Source organism: Heterocephalus glaber, unplaced genomic scaffold, assembly GCF_053883595.1.
Source record: "Heterocephalus glaber isolate CG9 unplaced genomic scaffold, H.glaber_assembly_v1.0 deba00001442, whole genome shotgun sequence".
NCBI classification, from domain to species: Eukaryota; Metazoa; Chordata; class Mammalia; order Rodentia; family Bathyergidae; genus Heterocephalus; species Heterocephalus glaber.
The window spans coordinates 2039464-2063865 of NW_028258296.1; the positions used below are offsets into that span (position 1 = coordinate 2039464).

Sequence of the window (24402 nt, forward strand, 5' to 3'; positions counted from 1 at the left end):
TTTCAGAACATGAGGATAAATTTAATAAAAATGGTAACTAGTTGGTGAAATATTTGGGAAACAGTAATGTTGGTGATACAAATTTGGTTGTTTTAAGTGATTATCATTTGTTGACTTTGAATCTGTATTACTTTCTTTTGGCAGGGGATTTTAAGCCTTGAATATTGTGTGGGTATTATTGGTGGCAAACCTAAACAGTCCTATTACTTTGCTGGATTTCAAGGTTAGTGATCCATTGTTTTCTTTTCAAAGTCAGAAAGTTAATATGAGATCATCGGGAAGCAGGATGATTAACCAGGCCAAATGAGTACCTGATACATTCATCAGTCCCACCATGGCCACTCATTTGTCATTTGGTCCACAGCATAATTGGATTCTGTAAAAATGTATGCTTAATTTCTGTTATTGCACACACAAGGCATAATTTATTGGTTTTGCTAAACTTCAGAAGACATTGCTGCCACATTCTGGCAGTTGGTATTTACATATTTACTTTTTACCAGTTTTAGTGGTGCTGGTTGATGATAAAATGACAAGCAATATGTTCTCCCTGTCAGGATAAAGAAGTGCAGTACATTTTTCTTATGCAAACCGTAGAATATAATTGTGTGTTTGTGAAAGTAATTTTATCACCAAAAATTAAATGACAGTTTCATCACTTTATAAAAATTCTGCTTATACAAGCATATTTGATTATGCAAAAGTTAATCTATCCTGTGCAAACCTATGTTTCAGTCAATGAGTATCAGCCTGGCAAGCTGTTACTCCCTAGATTTTTTTTTCAACTGCTCTACATAGAAATTGGATTGTAAGCAGTGTAATAATAAGGTGTTTTTTGAATTACTTGTCTTCTGTTTTGTCCTTGCAGATGACAGTTTGATTTACATGGACCCTCATTACTGCCAGTCTTTTGTAGATGTCAGCATAAAGGATTTCCCTCTTGAGGTACTATGCATGGAAAGCTGTATTGTTTTCTTACCATGGGAGCAAATTAATTATTTAGAAATGTGTTAGGTAGCTATGCTTTTATAGTAGTACAATTCCAAGTTAATATTTTGCTGATTTACAAAACTGTAATCAACACTGTGGTCAAAGGTTAGTACTTTGTTGCTGAATGTTAATTTATGATATACTTTCTTCTTCATTTATCTTTGTCTCCAACTGGTTAGATGTCCTATCCCTACTAAAATAAATGATCAAACCTCCAAGTAATTTTGTAGAAAGACAGCTAAACAGTCCCAATGAATTCAAAGTGTTAGGTGTGTTTTTTCAAAACAAAGGAGAGATGAAAGAGAACATTATGGACTTGGAGCAACAAAATAAGCTTTAAATTCAATAATTAGGTCATGGCCTCTAGGTTAGAGGTTTCCAAGAGCTTAGTTGGGTTTCTGATATTTGTTTTAGCTTTCGTTTTTTAATCCTCTCCTTTCTCCTTTTATAGATCATTTTGTGATCCAGTACTTTAATTCACAAAAAATTGAGAGATCATAAATGAGACGTAATTATTACATAGCTTTGGTTTTGGTTTTCCCAGTTGATTCTTTTACAGGCTAAAATGATTTTATAGAATAAAGTAATTTTAAGTCACTGGAATGGCATGGATCACAAGTTGGAAATACAGTTAGTTACATAATGTGTTTTAGTAATATTTTCTTGCTAATATTAATGCCTCATAGTATTTAAGGGGTAGCTTATGAACATAAACTGAAAGATTGAAATCTGATTTAGAGAGAAACATTGTAAAACATCCTAGCCTCCTTTGTAAATTATTGCCTCAACTTAATACAAGCATCTTGAGACCAAGGTCAGTGTTTTTCTGTTTCCTTCATAGCATCAGTGCATATAAACCTTAGAAATATTTGCTAGTTGGCCATTGAAACTGAAGGGAGGCACCACAGAATTGTGCTATGGGAACCTCACTGTAATTCTCTTTTTGTTACAGTGTGGTCTTGTGGCCCGGATTCTTAGGTCTAGGTTACATTTCAATGTATCTGGGCCAAATTGACTCCATATAAACAGCAGATACTTGAGATTCAGATAGAAAATGGTTCATAATATGTATCTCACTTTTACATAAAATAGGCAAATTAAAAGATGATTGATCTTGGTTATTTTGGGCAGTAGAGATCCATTGTATATCTTGAGAGGCTCTGCAGCTGTCAGATCAAGAAATATCTTGGTTATTTCTACACAATCAAGATTAGAGGGGTTGCAACTCATTACTGGAGCTTGTTGCAACCCTCCAGTCATGAGGGAATAACAGCTTGAAGTAGGGTGTGGTAGTAAAGACGGAAAGGAAGAACCAATTTAAAGGTTTTACTGTGGAAAGTTAAATTTGGTGAAATTGAGTAACTTAAAGGCACAGATCTTACTCCTTTTACATTAGAGGAGTAACATGGGGATGGGTCAGCTTTCTTGTTTCTGGGACACAATGTCTGACACCCACAACTTCAAAGAGGAGAGGTTTAATTTGGTTCAGAGGCGCAGTCCACGGTCCCCCAGCTCCATCATGAAACATCGTGGTGGAAGGGTGCGGTGGAACAAAGAGGCTTAGTTCCTAGCTGCCAGGAAGCAGAGCAGAGGAGCAGCAGAGAAAGGGGTGAGGGCACAGCCACAGACCCCAAGTCCGTACTTCTGTGACCCTCCTAGTCACCAGGGCAGGTCCCAAAGCCAGTCAAGTTGACACGCCACCCTTATTGTCCCAGAACACTGACAGGCAGTTTAGATGTCATATTCTTGCGATTGTGGAATTTCTATTAGGAGTTTTTTGTTTTCTTCAGTGCAGGGATTTATCTTAGATCATTTAGCTAATAGCATCATTTATGTTCCTAGAACATAAAAAATTACAGCAAGTTGTCTATTTTGTATAGGAATAAAATTATACTTTCTGTTTTTGTCATATCTTTAGTTTATAATGGTCCAAGCAGAGGTGTTTTAGCTACGCCGCATTACTAGCTGTCCTTGCTTTGCTGTCTTGGTTGTGAGTGTATACACTGTGAACATTTGGAGACTGACCTATTGAATTATATGCACATTCCAAAACCACCTGCGTACTTCAATTATGAAAATCAATTTTGTAGGCAAGATTTTTTGATGAGTACTTCTTTTTGGTCAATAGAGGGAGAAATTTAAATCTTAGATCTTCTATCTGTGTCTATTTAAATAGTTGCTTATGGTTCTGATAGTTTATATGAATGCCCTAAATCCAACAGAATTGTGAATTTTAAGTAGAATATCAGAATGTTTGAGATTGAAGAAGAGATTTAAATAGATTTTATCATTTGTTATTATTCCTTTAGTATTGAATTCCTACATGTGCAGAATTGAATTTTTAACATTTTGAAACCAAATCAGACCAGCTCTTCTCTTTATTTTAAAACTATCATTTGCTGAACTCTTTTTAGGCACAAAATTGGAAGAGAATGGAAAGAATGGGATAGGTCTTTGCAGTGAGGGCACGTTGAGGTGTACGTTTCCATCGTTGGTTAGGGAAGGGCAGGGTTTCAGCTGTTGGGATGGGAGAATTAGTGTGTGTGTGTGTGTGTGTGTGTGCGCGCGCGCGCGCGCACACATGCTATGTGTGTGTATATATATATGTATATACCCCCACACACACCACACACGCTTTATATGTCACATATAACTTTATATATATGTGTGTGTGTGTGCACATTCATAGAAAATGCATCGTATACAATTAATGGACTAGGTTTCCTAAGCCAGACTACTGGTTCCTATTGTTTATATGTACTTTCAGAATGACAGTTTCTAACTCTTACAGATACCAAATTCTGAAAGGTAAAAACCCTGTTAATAGACATGTTAGGCTGTTGTAAAAACCCTGTTAATAGACATGTTAGGCTGTTTGGATTGCTGTCCCCAGTTCCAAGTATCAGATTATAGGCCATTCATACAGTGGTGATAATTTAATCTGTCCTAGTAAGTTCAGAAATAGTGGCACTGAAGTCATTAGGTAGGTGGACAAGTGAATTTTTCAGTGCAAAAATACCCTTTATGAATCACACACTATGAATCACACTACTTATGGAAGTAGTTTTTAGTGAGGGTATTCTCTACCTCAGAGATCTTCATTTAAATCTCTTAAGATAGCACTTAAAAATGCTAAAATACACTCAAAAGTGTTTGTTTAGGTATTATTTATATGTTTAGGTAATAAAACCCACTGTTGTAAATAAATAATAAGCCCACAGTAGTGCCTGGTAGGTGCCTAGTTAACTATTTATTGGGGCAACAAGTAGTGTATTGAAAAATGAAATAAGTGGGAATTGACTTTCCCTATTTTATCAGAAACATATTTCATTGTCACAGACGTATATGTAGTGAACACTACCTAGAATATGTTTGTGAAGTAGAAACTGCTATTTCTACCAAATATTAGACTTCTGAAAATTAAAAAGAAATCAAGTGCGCAGCTCAAAGAATGATCACAAAGTGAATGTAGCTTTATAATACCACTTGGGAAAATACTTGAAAGTCTAATTTGCTTTGCAATAACAAGAAAGGATCTTGAATGATAAAATTAGTGTTGTTTAGACTTCAGAGTCATGAGTACACAAAGCATGACTTTAGGCGGAGTGACAGAGTGCTTCTCAGTTCTGGGATGTTCACAGTGACACCCCGCCACAACTTCAGTTTGCAGTGCTCAGTGACGGGTGTCTGTGCTCCTTTGAATAATTTGAGAAGTTCTTTGTAGATGTCAGAATAGTGATAAATAACAACTTCGTGCCTGTCATTATCTGTGATGACTAGGGCAATACACTGACACAGAAACAAGCCCATTCTAGTGTCCTTGGTTCCTACATGTGAACTTGAATCAGTGCTTTAGGTAATATAAGACACCTTTAGAGATGAGTTAAAAACATATTACTGGACCTTCTGCAAACTTTTTGATCCTCTTCTTTATCCCCACGTAGTAAAAATTAAAGAAGCATTCCTTGTTGCTGGCTTTGGGATAATTTGGGCAAATATGTGGAACAGTTTCTTAAAAATATAACTTGGGGCCGGGGATTTAGCTCAGTGGTTTCGCTGCCTGCTGCGCAAGTGCAAGGACCAGAGTTCCATCCCCGGTAACCCCCCCCCAATATATATATAACTTAAAATTATGCATTTACTCCTGTATGTTAACTAATAAGTTTCCTTAGCTATTCTATGCCTCTCCAGATCTGTTTTTAATATCAAAACAGATGTTTTTATTTGCAAATAAAACAGGTGAAATAATAAATTAGGAAAAGTCGAATTAGGCAATACTTGTATTGACTAGTATCCTGCGGCTTCTAGTTTAGCTAGGTTGACTCTTGCTGCTTTAAAGTAACTATTAGTTAAGCATAGATGGCTCACTAGCAGGCAGTGGGGAGACTCGCCATAAACATAACAAATACGACAGCCTGTACTTTGTTTTTGCAGTACTCAGGGCCTTGGCACTGAGCTACATCCCCAGCGCCTTACTTTTCTTTTGTCCCGGGATTGAACTCGGGACCTTGCGCTTGCAAGGCAGGCGGTGGAACCACTGAGCTAAATCCCTGGCCCCTGCCTTTCATTTTTGAGAAGAGCCTCACCTAGCTGCCATGCTGGGTTCACAATCCTCCTGCCTCAGCCACCACACCCAGCTTCTGTTTCTGTGTTGTAATGTTTCAACTTAAAATCTTGTAGTCTTATGGTTTTGAATGTAGGGAACTACTAAGTTCATGAGTTCTAATTCACTGTAGGGTACTTCTTAATTGGATTTGTTCTTTAATTCAGAAACATGAAATAAGTTAAGAACGTTCCACACATGTCTGCCCAGTTCTCTCCCTCTCTCCTAAACTTGGTGATTTTTGCATATCCTTACAGTTTATGCAAATATATATAGTTTTGTGTCCTTCCAGTTTTACATGGACTTTTAAAAAATAACTTACAGAAAAATACTTGGTAATGTGAATGATATTTAAGGGTAGGATATCCAAACATTCAAGCTTTAAAAAAATCTTTTTAACATGCTACTAAAGCGTGGTGGTAAAGAACAGGAGGACTGGAATGATTAGCAACGTTGTAGTCATTTCCCTGCTAACAGCCAAAGCTGACCAGGCCAGACTGCACAGCACATTTATCTCTGGGCACTGTGACTGTTTGAGAGAAGTCAAGAGGACGAGTGGGAGAGAGGGCAGAGGCCTTAATGGGGTTGTTTTCTCCAGTTCCCCCTAAAAAGTAAAACATAATGGGACAGCAAGTTGGAAGAAGATACCATTCTGTACTAATCGTGTCAGTTGTTAAATGCTTAAGTTGGCTTCTTTGCATATCAGTACAGGACATTTATATGACTACTTGTGTCAAAGACTTTTATTTTATTTTTACTAGTACATGGTTGCAGTACATAATGTTTACATTGCTTGTATGGTTAAGAGTTTATAAGTGTTAAAAAGAAGGAAAAATCTCTTAACAGGCGGACTAACCACAGCGTCCTCGAAGCGGCTGAGCAGGCCTGGCCCCAGGGCCTGCCTGTGCCTGTCTCTTTCCTCGGCCCAGTCCTAGGGCTGCAGTCCACGCGGGACAGGCTCCCTTTTGCAGCAGAGCACTGGTGTCACAAAAGGTGGAGTCAGGAATTACATAGAATTCTGGTTCTTGTATCTTACAGCCTTGCTGCGTGGGAGGGTCCAAGTACCATTTGAAAATTGTGTTTATAGTTTTGAGAAAAAGCTAGAAAGCAAATTTTAGTAATATTCTTGTATATACTTAATTCCATCGAGTAAAGGTACATTAATCCTAAAGAACTTTAAAAATTACAGACATTCCACTGCCCTTCTCCCAAAAAGATGTCGTTTCGAAAAATGGATCCTAGCTGTACAATAGGATTTTACTGTCGAAATGTTCAGGACTTCCAACGAGCTTCTGAAGATATCACTAAGGTACCTTCATTTAAAGTATTATATTTGTAAATGACTTAATTTTTATTATAGATAGCATAAAGATTACAGAAATCTTTACATTACGGTCTTTTTGTAAAATTTCCTTTGTCATATTATTAGGAGCATTGTGAACCAGAAAGTAAAACTGTGGGTAGTCAGCATTTAAAACAAATGAAACCATTGACCAGTTGGAAGGATTGCTCACTCCACTAGGTGGCACTGTTGAAACAAGAATCCTTCAGACCGAGAGCCCAGCAAGCAATTAGCTTCTATTCCATTCGGAGAGGATTTTAAAGGGCAGTCCCTTCAGGGTAGAAAAAAATTAATGAAGTATTTGATCAAGCCAAATTGTGCATTATTTCTTGTTAGTCCAACTGCTTCTTTTATTTATTTATTTTTAAAGAACTGGTATTTTTGGATTTCTCAGAACTGCTTTATCAAATGAGGTGTGTTGTTACCTTCCAGTAAGTTTGTCTAATCTGATCTATTTTACTTACAGGATTTGTCAAATAGATTTATTTAACTTCTTCTCATTACCTTTAAACTTCTGCATGTTTGTGGTCACTTGGGTACTGCTAAAGCGTTTACAGAGCTTTACTGCCTGTCTAGGTTTAGTGATGGAGACAAAAGATTGCTTGCTTAACAAGTGAGTGTAACTGGACGGACCTCTCTGTTAGTAGCCACAGTTGTAGCTGACCCTGTACGGTAAGTAAAACCGCTGCTAGGATTGTTTCGGGGAATTCTGTGCTCAGATGTAAAGACTATGCAGCACTGTTTTACTTTCAGTTAATTTTCTTCATGAAAGTGGACATAATAGGTTGAAATCTTATTTTAACAATGTGAAAATAGAATGAAAAAGTTAAGTAGAAAGACTCTCATGTGATAGGTTTTGTTTTCTTGGCCTGGCATGTGACAGAAAAATGAATGAGGAGAGTTCGAGAAAATGAGATATGTGAGAACCTTTCCATATTCTTCATTTCTCACAGTTGTCTGCTTTTTATTCTTCCTTTCAACTGGAAGGCCAAGTGAATAGTTCAAAATAGGTATTCTCATCGTTCCCCTCCCTTATTACTTGAAATTAGTGTATAGATTTGTATATTTAGTTTAGTAATTCTTTGTCTTTATAAAGTGTCATGTATATGCTAAAATATACAAATCCAGCTTACATTGTGACATGCATTGATGTCGAGGAACATCTTCCATTAAAAAGCCCCATTTCTATTTTCATTAATTTATTTTCTTTTTATAGTGTGTTTTTTAAAAAAATAGAGTGGTCTACTCCTGGAATAGACACAAACTCAATTATTATACCAAACTAAGAAACACAAAGTTACAAATGAGTTGTATATTGATGTTTTCTGCTGAAAAACATAGTGTTTGTGGATTTTACATTGGAAAGATAGAAATTATTGTTCTTAATGTGTCAGAGTAGTGTGCATTATTAAAGCAAAGAGAAACTGTGTTTAAATGTCTCTTGAAAGTACAGAGAATTTTGTAAGAATCAATTAATGTGGCTATCTAAAGGTAATACCTTTTAGTAGCAGTATCAAAAATTCTCTTTGTCAGTTAATGATTTGATCATTTACTTTGCTTGGGTAGTTGTAAGCTAAGCAGTTTTTTTCTTTTTCCCTAAAAACTATTTCAGTTAAACCATTGTTTTCTTCTCTTGAAAAATTAAAAGAACCGAAAAATTATTTGTCACTATGTAGCATGTATTCTCAATTTTCTTATTTTGAAAATGAAGCCAGGTAGTTTAGAGACTCATGTTCAATCTGTAATGCTCTATGCGTGTGATTTTTAAAATACTAATAAACATTGTTAAACGAGGTCAGTATTTAGCAGCGTTCAGTGCAGCAAGTATCCGAGTAACTACTGTATACAAAGCATATAACAACCAAGATGGAAACCCTGCTTTTAAACAAGATAGAACGCTTCTGCCCGCATGTAACATTTATGCTAGAGGAGGGAGCTAAGTCAAATAGACATACGTGACACTGAATATGATAAGCGTCTACGTGGAAATAGAAATCAATTGCTTGGGGAGGAAGGGTGTTGAAATGAGAGGGCTGTTCCATCCGAGCTAGGTTCTTCACTGTGGTGGTGATAGTTAAGGTGAGCCCTAAAGCGAAGGCTTAATTTCCATTGGCTTAGTGAGAAGGAGAGGCATGTTAAGCTGAGAAATAAGAGGAAAGCTGTAGGAGGAGAGTGAGGCGCTCATCAGTAAAATAACAGTCCAGTTGGCAGGCACTGTGGACAAAGACGGCAGGATTTTGGCCTCTTATCTCCTCAGAACCCCTACCGGTGGCTGGGGAGCCCCATTTTCAGCAAGCCACCCTGCAAGCTCGGTCACCACATTGGTGGTCACACCCCACAGTGTGACACTGGTGAGGTTTCTAGGTGGCACTAGGACAGATGTTGTAATGCTTATGTGTTTATATTCATATTAGAATGATGACTTACATATTAAACATGTGAGTTCCCATTTTTATTAATAGTATAAGGCTACTTAAGTTATAAATGGTAAAAAAGGAAAACACTCATTAATCAGAGCAGAGAGAGCATACAGAGCGAAAGCCATGAAGGTGATGTGAAAGGCCACGCTTAGGAGATACTTGCTGTGGGACGTGGGGAAGAACGAGGCGAGAATGTGTCGAAGTCCTGCCATGGAGAGGCGTGAATGCCAGACAGAAGAATGACTTAAACATGTACTAATTTTATTACATTCAGTCCAGGCATATAGGGCATAGAGAATAATGTGCTAAGTGCCCATGTCCTACTGGTGAGCTTTATTGAGCTGGTTCTCTCCTCACTCCTTTTTTCTTCCTCCCAGTGGTAACTTCTCCTGAATGAGCATCTTACACCCACCTTTCAAGCTCCACAGACAACACGTGGGCTTTGCATGTCGCTAAGCTTTGCTTCAGTGATGCCTTTACGTAATAAAGTGGGTATCTCTCTACAGTCTCAGTTTGACAGGGACTCTGGGGATGTGTCTGTGCTTGTTGGCTTATCATCTGAGTTGCTGAAGAGTAGTCAGTTCTACAACATACGACTTTTTATTTAAACTTTGTTTTGTTGATGGTCACTCGTTTGAGAACCTAAAAAGGGTGTATTTCACTTTCAATTACATAGAATGTTTTCAAGAATATTCTCGTGCATATCTCTTATACACATCTAATACTTGGACTAGTATTCCAGGTCCTATGGAGCAGTGAGCTCTTGGGGAGCACGAATGCGCTGGGGTTTGCTAGGTCCTGTCAGAGACTCTCCAGTGTGATCAGAAAAGCAGTCTAAGAATTTCTAGTGCTTCACATCCTTACCAACACTTAATATTGCCAGACTTTAAAAATGTTAACCAATCTTATGGATATAAAGTAATAGCTATTTGTATTTTTAATTTATATTTCCCTGATTGATAATGAGGTTGAGAATCTTATCAAGGTTTATCACTCCATTTGGTTCCTCCTTTGTGGATCTCCTGTACATTTTCTTTCTCTCTTCGATGGGGCCATTTAACTTGGAGGAAATCTTTATGATTTTGGATCCTACTATTTTGTTGGTTATATGTGTTGCAAATATATTTAGCTAGGCTACTATTCTTGCTAATTGAAATGAAATCTTTTCCTTTATGGTTTTTGAATTTGATATCAAAGAAATCTTTAATAATCAAAGATCATAAACATGTTCTCCTTCCAGAAGTTTTATGTTTCACATTTAGGACTTGTATACGTTTTAATTTAACTAGTAGCTTTTTTCCTCCTTGCATAGAAAAATAGCTGCTTCAGCATCATTTATCAGAAAGTCTGACCTTCCTTCTTGCTTTATAATGTCTTCTTCTCGAACCTGGATGAAAACTGAAGCTGTGGGATTGGAGCAGAAGGTTGCAGAGGTGAAATCAGTGTATAAGCCGGCCGCTTGGCCTTGTGGTTGAGGGCCAGTTCCTAAACAAGGCTGTGTTCCATCTAGGTACTGGAGAAAAAGGAATAGTTCACTAATGTGCTTATTCACTAAGGCAACAAGATTTTGAGTAGTTTCTACCAGAGCTTCTTTTCAAGGTCATTAATGAGCTGCACATTGCTGAGTCTTTGGCCAAATCCTTGTTTTTACCTCATTTGTTGTAACAGAAGCATTCAGCACAGCTGACACCCCGCTTCCAGCACCTGCCCTGTGGTTCTCCCCACTGTTCACTAGGTGCTCTTCTGAGTCCCTGCGACCTGCTCTTCCTGGCCTCTTCCTGTTGGAGCGCCCCAAGGCTCAGTCTTCAGTTCCCACGTCTTCTTCATCTTCGTGGTCTAAAGCCAAGATCTTCTCCTCAGCCCGATCTCTTCTCCAGTTTTAGATTATCTGTGACCAGCAGCATCCCTTGCGTGTCTGATGTGCGTACCCAAAAATCACATTCCTGATTTTCCTTCTTAAGCCTGTTCTGTTTTCCTTATCTCGTGTGATGGGGAATTTATCCTTCTGTCTGTTCAGACCCAAAGCTCACCTTCTACTTGTCATGTCCCTCATGTGTTCACCCATTACAGATTCAGATATTTGTAGAGTCAGACCACCTTTTTGCGCCCCACTGCTGCTGTCTTGGCTCAGGCACCACCCTTACCGCACTGCTCCTAATTAGTTTCCAGGCCTCCCCTCTCCCCCTAATCTTGTTGCAGTTCAGCCCCAGGTGATCCTTTTAAAACATAAATCAAAACATATTCCAAAGCATCTACAACTGCATTCAGCCCAGAGTAAGTATTCCCTTTATTTACCGAATGACTCTCTCAAGCTGGTGTGCAGTGGTGAACAAAATAGTTATGACTCCTTGCTCCATGAACTGACCATGTAGTGGACGAGGTGGATATTAAACACAGAAGTACAGAGCAAAAACAGGAAGTTCCATGAAGAAAAAAGCAGTGCTGAAAGAAAGAAAAAGAGACATCATTTAATTTGGGCGTACAAAAACATTTAATAGCGTATACTCATGATTTTCCTTAAGGATCTTAACTGGTTGGTGAAATGTGCCAATGTCTTCACCAGGCGGAAATGAGTCTCCTGAATGTAACAGGGTGAATTAACTCTGCTTGATGACTCACTTTCTGAATGCAGGAGCCCTGCTCCGGAGCAGGTAAAGCGAACAGCAGGGTTTGGCAGGTGGGGAGAGCAGACTGTTATGGTAGTTAGAGTTCTCCCACCTCATTCAGGTGTTCAGGTGGACGCCTATGGCCTGGAAGGCAGGTCTGGGGGCACTGAGAGGGGCAGACAGTGTGAAGGTCAGGTGAGAGTGATGGATCCAATTCTGACTGGCTTTTAAGTTACTGAGAGATAATGTGATGAAAGTCTGGTCGTGGGTATGAAGTTACCTCTTTCTCCTTTAAGTTCTTTTCCTCTTTGTTATATATCTGTATCTATCTGTCTATCTTGTTGTTGTTGGTTTTGTTTTGTTTTTTGAGACAGTGTCTCACTGTGTAATTCAGGTTGAACTTGAACTCACTGTGTAGCCAGGCTGGCCTCAAACTCACTGTGATCCTCCTGCTTCAACCTCCTAAGCGCTGGGTTACAGGTGTGTGCCACCATGCCTGACTTACAACTATACATAGTTTTAACTAGGATTGTGAGGTTCTCCTAGTAAATTGAACCTTTTTGTAATTATATGTTCCTCTATCTCTATATTTCTTGGCTTAAATTCTGTCTTCGTGCTTTGTTGTTAGCAGTTTGAACCCCGCAGGATTCAAAATTCCTTGTATTTTAAGCAGCTAACATTTCCCTTTCCGATGGCCTTCATTTCTTCCTGTATTACTCTGCTTCCTTCTGGGGTCATTTTGCTTTTTTCTGAAGAATTTCAACTATTATTTTTTGTAGTGCTGTTTGCTAGTGCAAAATTTTCTCGTTCCTTTAACTACATCATTTTATTTTGCCTTCATTAAAAAATTAAACCAGGACTGGGGATCTGACTCCATGCTAGAGTGCTTGCCTAGCACGCATGAGGCCCCAGGCTCAGTTCCCTGGTACTACCAAAAAATTAATTAATAAAACAAAAATAAAATTGAAGTAATTGCAAATTTTACAGAGAAGTTGAAAATCTAGCAAATGACTTTTCCTGACCATGTGAGAGTGAGCTGCCACCACGCTGCTGCCCGTCGCGAACCCCTGAGCAGAGCGAGGTTCCCACAGGTGAGGCCCGCCTCCCTCCCTCCCTGAGGCCCAGGCCTGTGCGCGGTGTCCTCAGGCCCGGAGAGGCACCCACTCCGACGAGGGTGCCTGCGTCTCCTTTGTCTAGAACAGTTCCTCACCTCTTGACTTGTACCTCGGAATCCTGACCTTGCTATTTTTGAAGACAAGGAGCACTGTTTCTGGGAGCAGGACACCTGAACACTCCGTGGGTCCCCCCTCACTGGGGCGTGTCCGGTGCGCCGTCCTTGGCCCTTCGTGCCCTCGCTGGCCACGCTGACTCAGGTGGCGGTCAGTGCTTCTGCCGCCCCTTGCAGGGGCTGCTCGCCCAGACCCTCCGAGGAGGTGGAAGGTCTGCAGAGGGAAGGGGGAGAAGCGCCTCCAGGGTGCAGGGTTTTCTGCTGGGCGTGAAGCTGCCTGTCAGCCCTGTTTCCTGCCGGTGCCCGCGGACGGTTCTCCCGCATCCCAGGCCTCTGCCCTCGGCCTGCGTGGCCTTCCCCGGGCGCCGACTCCTCGCCTCCCTCTGCGCTCCCAGCCTCAGGCTCGTTCCTCCGGAGGGCGTTGCGATACAGGGCCCTCCATCGCAGTTCTCCTAATTTATTTAGAAACAATTCAGCTATTTCTTTTCAACTATGAGGTTTGACTCTAAAAAGATCCATTTTTAAATATAGTGTGAAGATTAGTTTTGTTTCTATATTCCATTGGAATTTTACCACACGTGCTATTTATAGAAAGACATTGGATTTGTCTTATATCCATCCAAAGAAATTTTGATACTAAAGTAAATTATAAAAGCACTAGAGTAAAATAAATGAAAAGGATTTCAGTGTTCTATAAATTGGCAACACATTTTTCCGGTTGCTCAGCCCCCACCTAGCCCTGTGTGACATCTCCTTCAGGACCAGTCTCCCAGGGCGACGCTTGTCACCTCTCCCATCGCTGCTGTGCTCTGGTGCAATGCGAGGCTTCCTGTGACCCCTGCTCCCCACGCTGCCTTCGCAGCACAGCCACCAGGGTGACTGGAAACCCATGCTGGAGAACCTAGGGCCACAGCCGGCTGTGTGTTGTCACTGAAAGCTCTAAAAGGTCTGCCGTCACTGGATTAGGCTGCACCTGCGGCTGCAGAGCCTGGCACAGCCTCCCACCCCTCCAGAGGAAAAGCCTTGACCCTCAGCAGTCCGCAGGCCTTGGGCACCCTGAAGGGACTCCACTGTTGTTTCCTCTTTGCCTCACTCCCCTCCTGCCACCCCCAGCACCCTCAGCGCTGGTCCTTGGGAATGGCTGGGTCCCTGCTGCTGCTGGGCGTTGGTTTCCGGTTGGTGGAGTGCTCTTCCTGCGGCTCCCCTCCTGCCTCTTTTCCTTCCTTCTTCCCAGTCTCTTCTGAGTGGCCCCTTCTCAGGCCTCCCAGGCACCCTTGTCAGGCTTGTCATCCTTCCGTGTTTGTCTTCCATGGTGCGTGTCCCTGTCTTTCCCTTAAGCGTGCACATGCACACACACATGGATGGATCCTGCTGCGCCGTGCCCTGCACATCCTGCTTCTCTGCAATCCCTGCTGACCCTGCTGGCCTGGGTACTGCCTGGCTTCGTTACAAGTTTCTCTTGTAAGTTAACCAGGATCTGAGTGATTGAGTAATAGAATATCTTCACTGTTTTTTCACCTATTCATTTGTATTTTACTTAAATTGCTGTGGCCTTAAAATTTATAGTAGTTCATTTACTTAATAATTGAAAATATACTTTTTTCAAAAAGCTAGTGTTCATATTTACTAAGGCAGTGTACACGTACCGTTCTGTTTGAGGTCTTTCTACTGCGCTGCAGGCTTCTTTGCAGGGACACAGCAGTGAGAGAGTTCCTACTCCCTGTGTGTCCATTTCCTCCCTTCGTGAGTGCCAGTCTTGGTTAATCCATTTTAGACATTACTGCTGATTTCTTGTCGAGTACTTGAGGAGTTACCTGTCTTCTCACGCTCCTGTCCCTCCTCTGCTTCCCGGCCACACTCCCAGCCTAGCTGCATGGCTGATGTTCATTACATCGCTGTTTATTTCACAGCATGTCTCCATAATATTGTTCATTAATAAAGTAAAGGACTGTGTTCCATTTTTTCGTAGCCTTTTTGTTGGAGTTACTTCTACTTCTAACCCTTTAGCTTTGTCTGTGCTTATTTACATTTTTCTAAATGTTCAGTCATAATGGTCAAATATCTAGCAGTAAACTTTTCTAAGTACAAATGTAGGAAAAATTATTTTTATTGTTCTCCTGTCCTCCTTCTGGAGACTTCTCTGTTTTCTGTTCACTGCATTGTTCACTCTTCTCTAGGCTGGTACAGAGTTGCCAATTTGGACATTCCCAGTGCTACTTTACACTGGGATTTCTGTCTTCTAGTTTATTCTCTTCTTCTGTAGGAGCATACTTTCTAGTACCTTCCTAAGAAAAGGATACATAGCTGGTAAAGCTCTTGAATTCTTGCATGTTATTTGACTGGGTACCGAATTCTAAAATGAAAATAATTCCCTTAAATTTAAAGGCATTGTTCTACTTCCTAGCATTAGAGTTGTTGTTGAGAACTTTGATGTCATTCTGAAGTCTTTTCTTCTGAATGAGAACTTTATTTTTATCTGAAAGTTTTCAAATTTGAATCCCAATTGTTACCACCTAATGTGTATGTAATATAATTTTATGTATATATAATGCTGTGTATCCTTGGGGGTACTGTTTAGCTTTCTGTGCATCAGTTTCCTCAGTAATACTACTCTGTAAAATCATTACGAAGATTGAAGATTAAATAGAATAGTGCCTGACTTATGGTAGCTCTAAATAAATCATTAAATGCTACAGTAAGTCCCAGACTTATGAAAGAGTTCTGTTCTGGGAGAACGTTTGTAAGTCGGAGTTGTTGGTAAGTTGGACAAAGTGAGTCTTACATAGTTTTGATGCAGACGTACGGTGTATTTTGCTCTGTGCTTCCTAGCAGGCCCCTCCACATCACAGCTTCTTCTCCTCCTGCTTCCGGACGTCCTGTGCTCTGACTGAGCACTGCACTACTGTGCTCCATCGCACTGCACAGTGAGCACACGGCAACACAGCTGGGACAGCGGCCGGCAGACACGTGAACTACTTCTGCGATTGGCTTGCAACTTGAATGTTTGGAAGTCAGGGACTTAATGTATTATTTATCCCTCTCATTCTGAAGCTTCCTTATGTGTTTTGGTTTGCATTCATTTTAGTTGATTATCCTGTTTCTGCTTTGGGAAATTTTCTTGAAATTAAAAAATTTATTTCCTCTCTTTTGCTTTCTCTGTTCTTTCTCTGTTTCCAGAACTCTTATTATATGGCTGTTGGACCTTCCGGATTGCTTCTCTAATTTTACTTTTTTGTGTGTGTGTGTGTTTTCCATGACTTCACATTTTTGTACTGGGAGATTTTCTCAGCTTTATCTAACTCTTCCGTTGCTCTTAAGTTTCATTTATAAAATTTAGATTTTTAAGTGTTATTTGTATTTTTCTATTACTTTTTCATAGTATTCCCGTTTTAAAGAATGTGTTTTCTCTTTTCCCTGATGAAATTAATCATAATAATTTAAAGCTTTTCTTTTATTTCCTTCTAGACCATTTCTTTGTCTTGTTTTTTTTTTGCTTTGTCTTGTTTTTTCTTGCAATGTAATCATTGTCTTTATTGGGTGCCTTTCCCCGAGTGCTGGTGATGTTCCAGGCCCAATCACATTGAGAGCGGGCCCTGAAGATCTCCAGAGAAGCTCTGTGTGTCTGAGCCCAGCTTGTTGGCTGGGGCCTGGCCTCTCGGGCGCGTGGTGCATGTATGCTGAGCCTGCCTTTTCACTGGTGCCTCCTGTGCTCACGAGCAGTGGTCTCTTCTCTAGATCTGTTCTGTGTTCTCGGAGAGAAGTTCTGCCATTGTCTGCCTGTGCTCCAGGAGCAGGAAGTGAAGGATGCTGAGTCTGTGAGATGGCTGCTCCATGTCTCACCTTCTGAAGTCATCACTTTGCCTAAGCAGTAGAGTTCCTATCTTTGTTCAGTTTTTCACAGAATAGATCTTTACTTCCTAGGTGGGATGGCTGAAGAAGAGTATTGGTTACAAAGTGGGACCTGGGAATTAAGTCTGTGCCATTTAAATCTTTTCCTTTGATCTCATTGTTTCGCTGTTGCTCTGCTTGCTGTGGTGTGCTTTGCTCTGTGTATGGCTCTTCTCTGAGCTTTGAGATGAACCATCTGTTTTCTGTAGGTGTCCTGCCAGCACATCTCCTTACCAGCCTGTGAACTTGTGTCATGTCTCTGTTCTGTCATTGTATATGTGGCCTGATACAGACTATTTTTATCTTATTTTATACTCTTTTTTTCACCTGGCCTAGTGATTATTATCAGATAAGATACTCCTTTTCAGTGATAAATGTATTGTCTAATAGTGCTGATGTTTGAGGCCAGGAAATTGCAAAAAAAATGTGTGTATTAGGCAGTTAATTATGGAATGGATATCACCACAGGAAAAACATGATGTATAGCCAGGTGTCCTCTAGCTACAGAACAAAATTTATATTGCAGCCATTGAATCTTAGGGGTTCATCGGTCTAAAGCAGAGTCCTCACTGTAGTTCAGGTGGTATTGTTCAAAGCACTTCAGTTAGACATTATCTTGTTCAGTCTGCACAGACCTGAGGAAGTACCCCTCTGTCCCCTTTACGGATGTAGAATTTTACATTTAGAAAGGTTCAGTAATTTCCACTAAACAATAGTAGTGCTGAGATTCAGGTCGTCAGTAATTCAGGAACATGTGCTCCTCAGTACTGTGTCCAGCAGTCCCTTATTTACACATCAGTCCGGAGAGCTGAGCAGTGTGGTGTCAGAGGATAGTGAGCTAGTGGTGTTCCTTGGAAGCCTTTTTTTGTTTTCAGACAGACCGTATTGTTAAAAAAAGAAGCAAAGGCTTTTCTTATACTGAGTTGGAATTAGCCCCCATCTCTCATGGAGAAAGAGAAAAAGCCTTCTTCTTCTTCTTCTTCTTCTAGGATAAACATTCTCATTTTCTCTAAAGGCACACAATTTCCCATGCCCATCACTATTTTGGTAAATGTCTTTTTGGAATCACTTTAGTGTTTTCAGGCTTTTATGTTCATGATTATGTTTCCTGGAGGTGCCCCTTTTAGTTCTGTGCTTTCCAAGGAAAATCTGAGGTGTATTTTTCTTTTGTTGATCTTTTTTCCTTCTGGGATTTAATGATAGGAACTCTGGTTTCTTTTCTTTTCTTTTTTTTTCTTTTTTGGTTTTTTGAGACAGTCTCACTATGTAGTTCAAGCTGGCCTTTAACTCACTGTGTAGCTCAGGCTGGCCTTGAACTCATGGTGATCCTCCTGCTTCAGCCTCTAGAGTGCTGGGACTACATGCGGGTCCCACTACACCCAGCTTCTCTGGTTTCTTTTGAAATCTTCTGGGGCTTGTAATTTAGTTTGGAAGTCAAGAAATGGACATTAAAGATAAATGACTATACAAGAGTATATTTAGTAAATCCCAGAAGACTAATATTATGATAATAATGGCAATAATAATGATAAAGCCAACGTATTAGATGCCAAGCAATCTTCTAAATACTTTACATATATTCATTTGATCTACACAACATCTCTGTTTGATAGATACTATCATTACTGACATTTTACAGCTAAGGAAGATGAGACAGTCTGGTAGTAACTTACGCAGGGTTATGCAGTTAGTAGCTGTCAGCCAGTTTGAACTAAGACTGCCTAGTTCATAGTCCATGTGAGTGAGCCTTGTGCTATGTAAATCTGTAGGACTCTGGACAAGGAGGTAATCACTGCAGACTGAGATATTTGTCAGTGGAAATTGGGCTGGAACTTTATTGTGGTTTAGGTCTAAAATGACCCCCCAAGCCTCCAGTGTTTAGAATGTGACTGGATTATGGGGCTGATGCCTGGCTCGCTGTTGGGAGTGGGGTCTGGTCTGCTCGGAAGAGGTGGTCCGTGGAGTCGTCTGTCTTCCTTCCCAGCGCCTCCATTGGCTTCTGCTTCCTGCCTGCCGTGAGGTGAGCAGCTTTCTCCCGCCAGACCCTTCTGTCTTGCTGCTGCGGCCTGGGGCCCGCCAACCGTGCAAGGACTGAAACTCATTCTGAAATGTGAGCCGAAACAGACTCCTCCTCCTCTAGGTGGCGGGTGTTGGGTATTTTGCCCCAGCAAAGAGGAAAGTGACTAAAACAGACTTCAAGGTCACAGAGCTTGTGCAGTCAGAAAGGAAGTGTGAAGGATGACTATGAGAAGAACTTCATGAGTGGCATACTAAGGTACAGTGTCTCGGGGAACTTCGGTAGAACCGTCACTGGGTAGACTGTTCAGGGAATAGTGACTCCTAAGCTCCAAGGGCCGTGTGATCCAGCCTCAGGTGTGGCTCTGGCTCTTCCCACACCCTAAGCCACAGTGGCCCTCCTTGGCTCTTTGAAGGGTGCTGGCACCCTAGGGCCTTTGCACCAGCTGATCTCTGCCTGGAGTGCCCTTCATTCAGGGCCTTTACTTGAAGCGCCTTACGCCATCTGGGTGTCGTCTGGTCTTCCTGACGACATAGTCTGGAGAAGCCTTCCGGTCCTCCCAGCACATGGCCCTGCGGTGTTTTCATTGTGGTTCTTATCCTGGAATGGTGTGCTTGTCCAACACCCGCCCGCAGGGTTTGCTGCCACAGCCTGGCCCCCTCTTAGCCTGGCTCTTGCTATGTGGCCCAGGCTGACCTTCAACCCATGATCACCTTGCATCAGCCTCTTGAGCACTAGCTGTGTGGCACCACACCCACTCTTTCCCTCTGCTGAGAGATCCCAGTTGTGTTGGGGTGGTAGCATGCTCCCCCACACACCCTTTTGTCTAGCCTCACACTGCTTTAGACACAGTGTGGTCAGGGAGGCCTAAATGGTGTGTGCTGGAAGTTATCTCCTGATGAAACGGGACATGCAGGCGACCCTGTCGCTCTCGTGTCACCTGCCCCTGCCCTGGGTGTGGTGAGGCTTCAGTAGTCCTTACGTTTGTAAGTGGAAGACAAGAAGATTGTATTGACCTTTCTGTTGAATCAGTGGACAAAACTATAGGTTAGGCTATTTTCTGTTACTTACAGACATTGTGAATTGCTTTCTGTGTTTGTTCCTTGCAGCAAACCACTACTAATTAATATAAATGATATCATTATTGATAGAAGGAGAGAACTCTGAGAGGGAGCTAATTTGGGGAGGAGGAAATGATGATTTTTACTTTGGTCTGATCAGTTTGAATTATTTTAAAATTTGACCTACAAGTTTCTAAGATTGAGTAGTGAGAGATACAGGGAATGAGCATCACTCACGCAGTGTGTGCTGTTCAACTGTGTGAGCCACTGTAGTCCGATGTGTATTCTCCACGTGCACTTTTATTATATGCTAAGCACTGCTGAGTGTTGTACATTTACACGTTACTAACGGGTTTATGCACACGAGATCATACACACCACTCTTTAGACAGTAGAAGGGTTTTCCACGTTAATCTCGACTCTTTGATTTTCACATTATGGGTTGACTTTAGAACCTCGCCCCTATGCAGGATGTCATTCCAGTGTAGTGGACACAGACTGCATGGGGACAGGCTGCTCTGTGGCGGGCACAGGTTTAGTGGCAGAGGAGGCCGGGTTTGGAGAGAAGAGGTCAGCTTTTGATTGTTCTGTTCTTACTTGCACCTACCACCTTTATGGTAGAATACGTTGCTTACCTTCTGCCCTCCAGCTTTTTCCTTTGTAAATTCTGCACTCTGTCAACTCAGGACATAGGAGAGTGTGATAAAATATTTGATCCCTTGAAAAGAAATCCCTGATTTACTTTTTAGGTAATAAAGCAGTGTCAGTGTGTCGTCAGCGATGTTATTAAAATAACAGTTGAGCCTGCCTCCTGCCATGGTCCTTCTGTGGCTGGGTGTAGCTCGGGGCAGAGCCCCTGCCTTGAGTGTGCAAGGCCTGGGTTCGACCTCGACACCACAAAAAAGAGAAAAAGAGGGCCAGGGCCTTAGTGGCACCGTATCTGCCTCACAAGTGCAAGGTCCTGAGTTCGATCCCCGATACCCCCTCCCAAAAAGAGAGAGAGAGAGAGAGAGAGAGAAATCCCTTTGAAAACAACTATAAGATAATAAATTCAGTTACCTTAAACTTTTTAAAAATAGTTTTTTCTTAATTTACAGAAAAAATATATTTTAGAAGGTTTAGAAAATAGAAATGTAAGAACAGCCAGCACTGAGTCTTCATTTAGAGGTAGCAATTAATGTTTTGCTGTATTTCCTTCCGGTCTTTTCAACATACATATTTAAATTTTAATATAATTGAGATTAAGCATTAAACACAAATTTGTCTTTTATGATTATGTAATTAACATTTCCTTCAGTTATTTAATAATTTACATTATCTTTTTCTTTATAATGGCTTGATTATATTCCATGTCACATACGTAACCTAATTTAGAATTTTTTTGTGTATATATTATATTATCTATTATGGAAAACTAAGATTATCACATTGTAGCCATTGCTGTAATACTAAAAAAACACTGAAAACATTTTTTATAAGCTTTCAGAATCAAAATTTCAGATCAGTCGTTAGTTTTCAAAGAAAGAAATATGAAAAAACATTCTTGATATGGTGCTGAGTTATGGGAGTATTTGAAAGTCATGAAGTCTCGGGCCCTCACTGTCTGTTTCTCTGTTGTTGCTGCTGCTGCTGTTATATCATCTGTAACAACCACATCATCATTTCAATCCTTTGGTTCTGAATTTCCAGTTAGAAAAGGAGTGGACTAGTAAAAGCTCCTTTACAATTTCCATTTTTATTTGTCTTAAAATTACATCTTCCTTCCTGTGTCACGTTTATATGCTAATAGGTTATCTTTTACTTTCAAATTTACATTTAAAATATATTACATATATTTTAATCCTATGTTAACTATTCATTAATATGTTTCTAAAATACTTCAGTTTTTAGAATTTTAGGTTCATAGAAAATTGAGCAAAAAGTCAAGTTCCGGGTACCTCCTTCACCTTTGTGAGTGTCCCGAGCAGAGTCTACCCTGGTTACACTCAGTGAGTGCAGAGCGGCAATGTCATTGCCCGAAACCTGTGGTGTACGTTAGAGTTCACTCTGTGTGTCGTGCATTCCGTGGGTGTGGGCAGCCGTGTAGAGACACGTGTCCACCAGTGTAGCACTATCGGAAAGGCTTCTCTGTGTCTTTTGATGGCTTGATAGCTCATTTTTTTTCAGCACCTAATAATGTTTCATTATCTGGATGTACCACAGTTTACTTTTAAAAGTATTTTAAGCTCAGAAAAATTGGAAAAAGAATAATTCTCATAGGTTGGGTGCCTAAGGAGGCCTACATTGTAAGAGCGTTTGCAGAATGTAGGTGCATTTAATAATTAAAGGGTAAAGGTTTCCTTTCCAACACTTTTCCCTGGGGCCACAGATTTGATTTTTATATTGATGAGCAGTTTAGTTCTGTACTAATAAAACCAAATGACCTTTTGATCTTGAAAGGAAGGAGAAAGAGATGATATTGTGAGCTCTGCTATGTTGATCTGAAAATGGTAGCATCTGGGTACTTGCCTGTTAGACACTGGATTTTACAGGAGACATTGGGTGATTATAAAATGACAAGCAGTTGTGGACAGTACTCCAGCTGTTGGCCATGGGGAAAGATGCACTATCAGATACTCCTCCCCTTTTTTGTAGGATATAAATAAAGAAGAGCATGTATACATTAGAAGCATGATATGAAATTATAAGAGGATTTTCATCGCTTTTTTTTTTACTTGATTGTTTTTAAATGGTTCATTTTTATGAAACTAAAATATACATTTTTTTAAATTTATACATTAATTGGTACATTTTAGGTATACAATACATTTACATTTATCATTGGGTGCTTGTACTTGTACATGATGTATCTTAGTTCTTATTTTTTTCCCCATTACCTATGTGCCCTTCACCCCTCCACCCTTCCTTATTTACACAGACTTTGTTTCCATTTTTTCTTTCTCATCATTTTTCCTTTCCTTTCTTCCCTTTCCCCTTCCCCTCCCAGCACCCCTCCACCTTTGGACCTTTTCCTATTTCAAATTATCAATTATTTGTTTTAATCATTTTCATCCTTATTTACACTTTCAGTTTCTCGCACTAGAGAAACTATTCAGTATTTACACATGTGTGTCCTATTTATTTCACTTAAGAATATGGCCTCAATATGCATCCATTTAACTATATGTGACTCTAGTTTCTTGTTCTTTATGGCTGAGTACTACTCCATTTTATTAAAAAACCACATCTTCTTTATCCAGTTTCCAGTTGATGGGCACTTGGGCTGTTTCCAAGCTTTAGCTATTACAAACTGTGCCACTATGAACATGGGTGCACATATATCACTGTGGTATGATTCTTTTAATTCTTTGGGGAAGATACCCAGCAGGGGAATAGCTGGGTCAAATGGGACCTCTAGCCCTAGTTCTTTGAGGTATCTCCATACTGATTTCCACAGTGATTGCACCAGTCTGCACTCCCACCAACAATGGAGAAGGGTTCCTTTCTCCCCACACCCCCGCCAGCATTTGTTATTGGTTGATTTCTTGATAGCAGCCATTCTTTCTGGAGTGAGATGGAATCTCAGTGTTGTTTTCATCTGCATCTCTCGAATGACCAGTGATGTTGAACATTTTTTCACATGTTTATTTGCTGCTTTTACTTCTTTGAGAAATGTCTGTTCAATTCGGATGCTAAAATATGTATTTTAAATGTGTCATTGAACTGTTTTTAATTTAACATTGCTTCTGAATGGTAAACCTATTTATTTTAGCTATGTTTCAAGAGAATCTATAAATGTAATATATAAGAATTTGATGATCCTTCAGTTGAATGTTGACATTTGGGAGAACTTAGTTTTATCCCTGTAATTACCATTTTTAAAAATTATATTTAACTGATTAATGATGCATATAAGTACTGTTGGTATTTTTTCAGCATTCTGTGTAACTCACACAAACTTTCAGAATCCTTCTATATGGTCCTGTTTGCCAATAGAAAAGTTTCTTTGTGTCAAAACATTCTTCATTCACAGTTTTTAATTAATTTTTAATGAAAATTTAATAAAACTTAATATGAAGATTCAAAATTGCTTGGAGTATTTTTGAACCCCAAGTTTACAGGCTGTAAAGGCTGCGGTAGCCCCATAACATTCTAAATGCTGCTTGTTCTACTGTCTGATGCAGCTTCAGGAGGCAACACATTCCCTCCGGCCGGACCTCTGGTGCATGTGCGTGACCGACCCGTTGGGCGGCTTGTACTGCTGATGG

General features: G+C 40.3%; 1 protein-coding gene across 32 annotated transcripts in view; it reads left to right on the plus strand.

Annotated features, from left to right (window-relative positions):
* The window catches only part of Atg4c (autophagy related 4C cysteine peptidase), a 112819-nt gene that overhangs the window by 42560 nt on the left and 45857 nt on the right, over window positions 1-24402 (plus strand). For 29 of the 32 annotated variants that reach the window (XM_013071021.3, XM_087212825.1, XM_087212822.1 and 26 more), the window contains 3 exons: window positions 145-223; window positions 869-945; window positions 6783-6902. In XM_013071021.3, the coding sequence (XP_012926475.1) occupies window positions 145-223; window positions 869-945; window positions 6783-6902 (276 nt within the window). Of the gene's footprint in view, window positions 1-144; window positions 224-868; window positions 946-6782; window positions 6903-7511; window positions 7608-24402 lie in introns of all 32 variants that reach the window. The other 3 variants (XM_087212832.1, XM_087212831.1, XR_015451899.1) reach the window with 2 other exon arrangements.